This window comes from Myotis davidii, unplaced genomic scaffold, assembly GCF_000327345.1.
Source record: "Myotis davidii unplaced genomic scaffold, ASM32734v1 scaffold156, whole genome shotgun sequence".
NCBI lineage: Eukaryota > Metazoa > Chordata > Mammalia > Chiroptera > Vespertilionidae > Myotis > Myotis davidii.
The window spans coordinates 13,303-20,030 of record NW_006288633.1 but is presented as its reverse complement, the minus strand read 5'-3'; the positions used below and the strand labels follow the sequence as shown (position 1 = coordinate 20,030).

Genomic DNA, 6,728 nt, shown 5'->3' with positions numbered 1-6,728 from the left:
TAAGTATTCCATTTTTAAAAAACAGCTATTGTAAGTGTTATGTTTTTTAATTTTTGGTTTCCAATAGTCCATTGGTTTTATATAAAGATACAGTTGAAAGTGGATTTTTGTGTATTGACTTTGAATCTTACAACCTTGTTAAACTCACGTATTTGTGCCAAGAGTTTTTGTTGTCGCTGTTGTTGCTATTTTGTTGTAGATTCCCAGGGATTTTTTCTATGTGGATAATCAAAGTGTGTGAGAATAAAGGCAGTTTTATTTTATTCTTTCTGATCCTTTCTTCCTTCCTTTCCTTTTCTTTACTTCTTTCTTTCTCCCTCCCTTCCTTTCTCTTCCTCCTTCCCTTCCTTCCTTCCTTCCTTCCTTCTTTCCTTCCTTCCTTCCTTCCTTCCCTCCTTCCTTCCCTCCCTCCCATATTGTAGAAAGCCTTTCATTATACTATTTAACAGGAGTGGAGAGACTGCCCATCCTTGCTTTATTCGAGTTAAGGGCAAAGCATTCCATTTATTATCATTAAGTATGTTAGGTGAAGGGGTTTTTGTAGATTTCTTTTATCAGCTTAAAGAGGGCCACTTTTTCTCAAGTTGTGACTTTTTCCAAATTCTAAAACTGCTTGAGTTATGCCTTGAGTAGACTGACCAGGGAATCTCTTTCCTTTAGGACTTTAGATTAAGATACATTTCTTCCTGCTTCTTGCCATGTTATTCTTGAGATTCTCTATTTCTCTCTGAAGTTGTCTGCTCTCATCTTGGAATCCTTCCTTTTGTAACATGGCCTGTTCCTAAAAAGGGACAAGTAAAGAGAAAATCAAGTACAGCAGTAAGCAAATTTCAACTTCTAGTTAGTTTCCACATTTATGGTGTGTGTTTTTTTGAGTACTTTCTTCTTGAAATTTTCTGTACCGTAAATATTCATTACTAGAGGCCTGATGCATGAAATCCAAGCATAGGTGCAGTCCCTAGGCCTGGCTGACGATCAAAACACGAGCATCTGGCGTGGAAGTGCAGGTCCCAGCTAACCTCTGGGCCCTGGGCGGCACCTGAGCCCCCGGGCCCCCGTGTATACCCCTCCTCCTGAGTCACTGGGCCCCTTCAAGCTTCCTTAGCGCCTGGGAGCCAGGCGTCAGCCCTGCCCCCCGTTACTGCCACTGTTTGCCTTCTTCAGGGTGATTGGCAGGACAGTGGGGCCCTGCTCACATTCACCTTGCCCTGCTACTGCCCACTTACCTGGTCCACCATCCTGCTGTGGTCCTGCTCTCATCAGGGCCCATTGGGGCCAGCAGCACCTCCACTGCCGCCCGCTGCCAGCACTGCATCACCGACGCCCGCCATGTTCCGTGCTGCCCCCTGGTGCTCAGCACACATCATAGTGAGCGGTCGAACTTCCAGTCGAGGGGACGATTTGCATATTAGCCTTTTATTATGTAGGATACTTTAACCTGGACATCCTAGTTCCATGATTGCTTATCTTGAGCCTCCTTTAGCTAAGAGAGATTTTGGCTTATACCTTCTAATATATTGATAAACTTAAGTTATAAGTCCCATTAATTCTATACAACCTATGTGGGCAATCTTTTTTTTTTTAATATATTTTTGTTGATTTCTTACAGAGAGGAAGGGAGAAGAATAGACAGTGAGAAACATCGATGAGAGAGAAACGTCAATCAGCTGCCTCCTGGACACTCCCCACTGGGTATGTGCCTGCAACCAAGGTACATGACCAGAATCCAACCTGGGACCCTTGAGTCTGCAGGCCGACGCTCTGTCCACTGAGCCAAACCGGTCAGGGCTACGTGGGCAATCTTAATCATGTTTCTTTTCAAATGTTATAGGCGCTTATACACACACTAGTAGCCTGGTGCACAAAAATTTGTGCACTCGGGGGTGAGGGTGAGGAGTGGGGCCAGACCCCTCAGCCTGACCTGCACCCCTCTGCTATGTTCCGGGACCCCGGCCACTCCTGGCCTAGGCACAGGCCTACAGGCTTGGGCGGCCTGGCTCCCGGGGCCCCATTTTATCAAGAGAACAAAGTCGGCGTTAGTTACAGTCCTCACCGAACCCAGTACAGTGCATCTGTGCATACAACTGCCTTGTTCATGTGCCTGCTTCGCCCTACTGAATTACTAACATCTTGAGGACATAGCTTTGTCTTATCCTGCTTCAACTTCAGTGCCTGGCCTGGTGCCAGAGTCCTGAGAGGGTTTGCCGAGTGAGAGAATAATGAGTGAGTGAATGAGTGAATGAATGAGCAAATAAGTGAATGAGCAAGCAGCTACTGGTGGGGATAGTTCGCATTCTGCTCTGGGCTGGCTGACGCAAACCCCGGGAAGTTCCCGCCCTGGTCCTGGGGGCTCCACTCCCCTCTCCCAGCTGCACAGTTTGTGCAGGGCAAAGGCGGCCTGGGTGTGTGTTTTGGCAGATCGGTGTATTAGCACCTGCCAGCCTGGGATCCCAGCGGAGGGCCGTTTGTGGGCGTGGCCAGTGGCAGATCAGTTTGTTAGCAGCGGTCAGCCAGGGATCCCCGCTGGAGGGCCGTTTGTGGGCATGGCCAGTGGCGGATCAGTGCATTAGCACCGGGATCACCATGGGAGGGTCATTTGTGGGTGTGGCCAGTGGCCGATCACTGCGGTCCCGCTGCCAGCCATGGGTCTGTTCCCATAAGGACCGCCTGCTGCCCGGTCACAAATACCAGGCCCGGATGGCAGCGGGACAGGTGGGATGGTGCTGTCCCGCCCTGCCTGCAGTAATCAAATTAGCCACCATCTTTGTTGGCGGTTACCCACCATCTTAGTTGGCAGTTAATGTGCATATATCGCCCTGATTAGCCAATGGGAAGTGTAGCGAAGTTACAGTTAATTACCATGTTTGTCTATTATTAGATAGGATACAAACACTCAGACTTTTATATACATACACATGACAGAAATAAAATATACTCAAAATCAAAGGAAGTGTCTGAATATTAGATCAGGGAATTTGATTTAAGCTTCCACAGCTTGGTGGCAAGAGTAGCAGGATATAAGTAAGGAGACATCAAGGCCCTTAACTGTCCATACAGGATTTCTGCACATAACTCACTACACAAACTAGGCATAGGGCATAGCAAACAGTCAGGAGTGGCAGACACAGGTGTGAGAGGAAAGGAGTCTTTCTGCTCATAAAGGTTCTTTTAGAACCGAGTCATACCAGGTGTGACAGAAAAACAGTGATTGTAGATTTTTCTATATCAGTGGTTCTCAATCTTTGCTGCACATTAGAATCACCTGGGAATCTTTTTAAAAATCCTGATATCTGGGCCTCATCCTCCGGAAATTCTGTTTTTTTGTTACTAATTGTGGCCCCAGGAAATTCTGTTTCTTTGTTATGGGGTGGGGCCACAACATTAGTAACAAAGAAACAGAATTTCCGGAGGATGAGGCCCAGAAATCAGGATTGTAAAAAGATCCCCAGGTGATTCTAGTGTGCAGCCAAGGTTGAGAACCACTGCTCTAAGTGGTGAAGGTGGTTCAGATATCTTACCAATCTGTGTGACCCTGAAAAAGCTCATCTTTTCTGAACCTCTGTTTTTTTCATAAGTTATAGGTACTCAGCAATTCTTGCTTCATATAATATTAAGCAAGAGAAACAGGTAAGATATAGTATTTGCAATATTTAGAAGATAATAGCTACCATTGATTGAAGAACCCTATATAATAAAAGACAAATATGCTAAATTGTCCCCTCAGGAGTGGGATTGCTTGCTTTCATGTGCACTGATCACCAGGGGGCGATGCAGAACAAAGGAAGGCCCCAGCAAGGGAAGTTTCCTGCCATCAGCCAGAAGGAAGGCCCCGATTGGCCCTGATCGCCGGCAAGGCCTAGGGACCCTACCTGTGCACAAAATTTTGTGCACCAGGCCTCTACTCTCTCTATATAAAAGCCTAAGCGACTGTTTGACTATTCGACTGGTAGTTATACTGCGCACTGACCACCAGGGGGCAGATGCTCAATGCACAGGCATGAAAACATGGAACAGACTGATGAATCTCTGAGGGAAGGGGGGAGGGCAGAGGGTGGGAAGAGATTAACCAAAGATCTTATATGCATACTAGAGGCCCGGTTCATGGATTTGTGCACTGGTGGGGTGCCTTGGCCTGGCCTGTGAGAATCGGGTCAAAACTGGCCTGGTGCACGGATTCGTGCACTGGTGGGGTTCCTTAGCCTGACCCGTGGGGATCGGACCAAAACAAGCAGTCTGACAACCCCTGAGGAGTCCTGAATTGTGAGATGGCACAGGTCTGGCTGAGGGACCCTATAAGTGCACAAATTTGTGCACCGGAATTATAGAGTACTGATAAAGGACTGGATGTGAGATAAAGGATAATAAAAAATTTTTAATAAGCAGGCTCCAAGTCAGGCAGACAGACAGGGATTGAAAAGTATAAGTGGGCAAGCAAGGTCCTTCCGGGTTTTGAGTTCTAACAGCCACACAAACAGGTCAGGGAGAGTGTTCAGAAAACAGAATAAGGGAAACATCTAGGTGATGCCATTACATACCTGAAGTTTAAGAGACAGAGCCCTCTCTTGCTCTGCCATTAATTGGGCCCTCTCCTGCTCCATCTTCTCAGCCAATTGTTTCACATATTCCTGATAAATCTTTTCTTCCTCCTCCATCATCTGCTGATTCTTCTTTTGCATTTCCTCCAGCATTTTTGCTGCAGCCTCTGCAGATTCAGCTTTCATACGTTGCACTGCCAGGAGGAAAGGAAGAAGACAAATTCATGTGGGTGACCACCTTGCTTTTTCTTCTTTGTGAACTTACCTGTCATTGTTGCTGCTGACTGCATTTGCCCCACTGGGACTGACTTTGGCTAGTAATAGGCATCTTTGCTCATCTGGCTCTTGTTTAAGGACCCCAGATTCTCCAAGCCAAATTATTTAAACTTTTAAAAACTGTTGAAGCTATCTAGTCTCTTGACTTGCTCATCACCTTCAATCAGCTTTTCCCTTTTTGTGAGATTCTGGTCTTTCTGTAGAATTGCATCAATCACAGACTCCTTGGACCTCAGGTATGTGTGAAGAACTTCTTCACTCTAGGACCCAGAGAAAATGGCATTAGTAATAGGAAATCACTGGAAGCACTTATTCCTGTTTGTCCACCATTTTTTCCCTGTAGGAGTTGCTTTGTTTGGCCCTGGTCCTTGTGCTGGTCAAGGGGCCCCTGTCACAGGGTGGGTACATGCTCCAGGTTGGCCAAGCCTGGTACCCTATGAAGCAGAAACCTTTGTAAGTGATTGATATAAATATAGATTGAGAGTCTCTGTTCTCTGACTGAGGGCTCTCCTTTTGGAGCTGTTGGTGCTGTGGTCCCATAGGGGTGAGGAATGAAGCCATCATGGAGAGAGCAGATCCAAGAGAGGAGGTGGAGGGAGATCGGGAGGAAGGGAAGTGTGGGGTTGAGGGGAGAAACAGAGAGACAGATAAATCCTGGTTACCTGTATTCCCTTCCTGGGTTCCTGAAGATACTTTTTCTTCAGCTCGTTCACAGTCTGCATTAAGAGACGATATCCTCCTGATTTAGAATAAACGCCCTGCTTTATATCTTCTTCTAAAGATTGGAAGTTATCCTTAAGTAAAGCTGAACAGCGATCCGATGATGCTTTTATATTCTCTTTACAAAAGTTATTTCTAGCTTTATTGTTAACTCCTTTAATGTGAAAATAGGACATAGAAAGAGTACAGAGAAAATGTTAGCTTGACCTCAGATTTTTGGAAAGGCTTCTCAAAAACCAGTCTGTGACCCTGTAAAAACTTACAGGCACCTCAGCAGGACCACATCCTTCCTCCTGATCCTGTCTTTCTATTGAAGCCCCTTTCTCCTTGGAGGTGAAGTTCATGGCAGAGATTGCTGGCTTTATGTTAGCATTTATGCTACCCATCTGCCAGTCACAGTGGGCCATGGCCTTTTGCACTGCAGCCAAGTTCTCTATCTAGGCTGAGGCCATGACTGCGTTCTCCATGCAGGGCAGGTCCTCACTGCTGATGGCATTGACATAGGTCAGGACTAGGTTCTCTAGTCCTACAAATACACCTTTAGAAAGAAACTTCTGCTTTTTAAATTGGACCAGCGATTGCACATGGAAGAAATGTGGCTCAATATAAGCTTGCTCAAGATAACTAAGACTTCATTTTTCTTTGCTTTTGGCTGTAATATTAAATTGTCCAGTCCCAACAAGCATGTAACTTGATGAGAAGCTGTGATTATTACCTGCATGCATTATCTAAATTATTAGTTTCTGCATGAAAAGAAAAAAATGTTCAAAACTTTGTGTCAATCATAATAAAATTGGTTCTTATCTACACTAATAAAAGAGAAAGATGCAAATTGACAGTACCTTTGCAACACCTACCAGCCAATCAGGAGTGAGTATGCAAATTAACCCACCCAAAAAAAATGGTAGGTTAATTTGCATATGCAGGCGACAAGTGGCCAGGGGCAGGGTGGGATGCTTGCGTCATTGCTGTGGTGTGGATGCAGGCATTCCGCACCGCCCCAGACACTCGGGGCCTCTGGGCAGCATGGGAAAGTGGAAAGGCAGCCCTGGGCCAGAATGAAGGCAGAAAGGTGGCTCTGGGCCTGAGCAAAGGCGGTGCCAGCAGCCAGGGGAAGGAAAGCCCATTCTTGCATGAATCTTCATGCATTGGGCCTCTAGTTATTATAATAAGAACAAATAGTGTTTTTTATCATTT

At 45.9% G+C, this 6,728-nt stretch overlaps 1 protein-coding gene across 1 annotated transcript in view; it reads right to left on the bottom strand.

Moving 5' to 3' along the window:
- Positions 1–507: 507 nt before the first annotated feature.
- LOC102773905 (guanylate-binding protein 1-like) overlaps positions 508–6,728 on the bottom strand; it is a gene marked incomplete at its 5' end in the record, with an annotated part of 17,616 nt that continues 11,395 nt past the window's right edge. Inside the window, 4 exons of the mRNA XM_015562049.1 lie at positions 508–781; positions 4,536–4,729; positions 4,969–5,071; positions 5,474–5,677. Coding sequence (XP_015417535.1) covers positions 665–781; positions 4,536–4,729; positions 4,969–5,071; positions 5,474–5,677 — 618 coding nt within the window. The remainder of the gene's footprint in view (positions 782–4,535; positions 4,730–4,968; positions 5,072–5,473; positions 5,678–6,728) is intronic.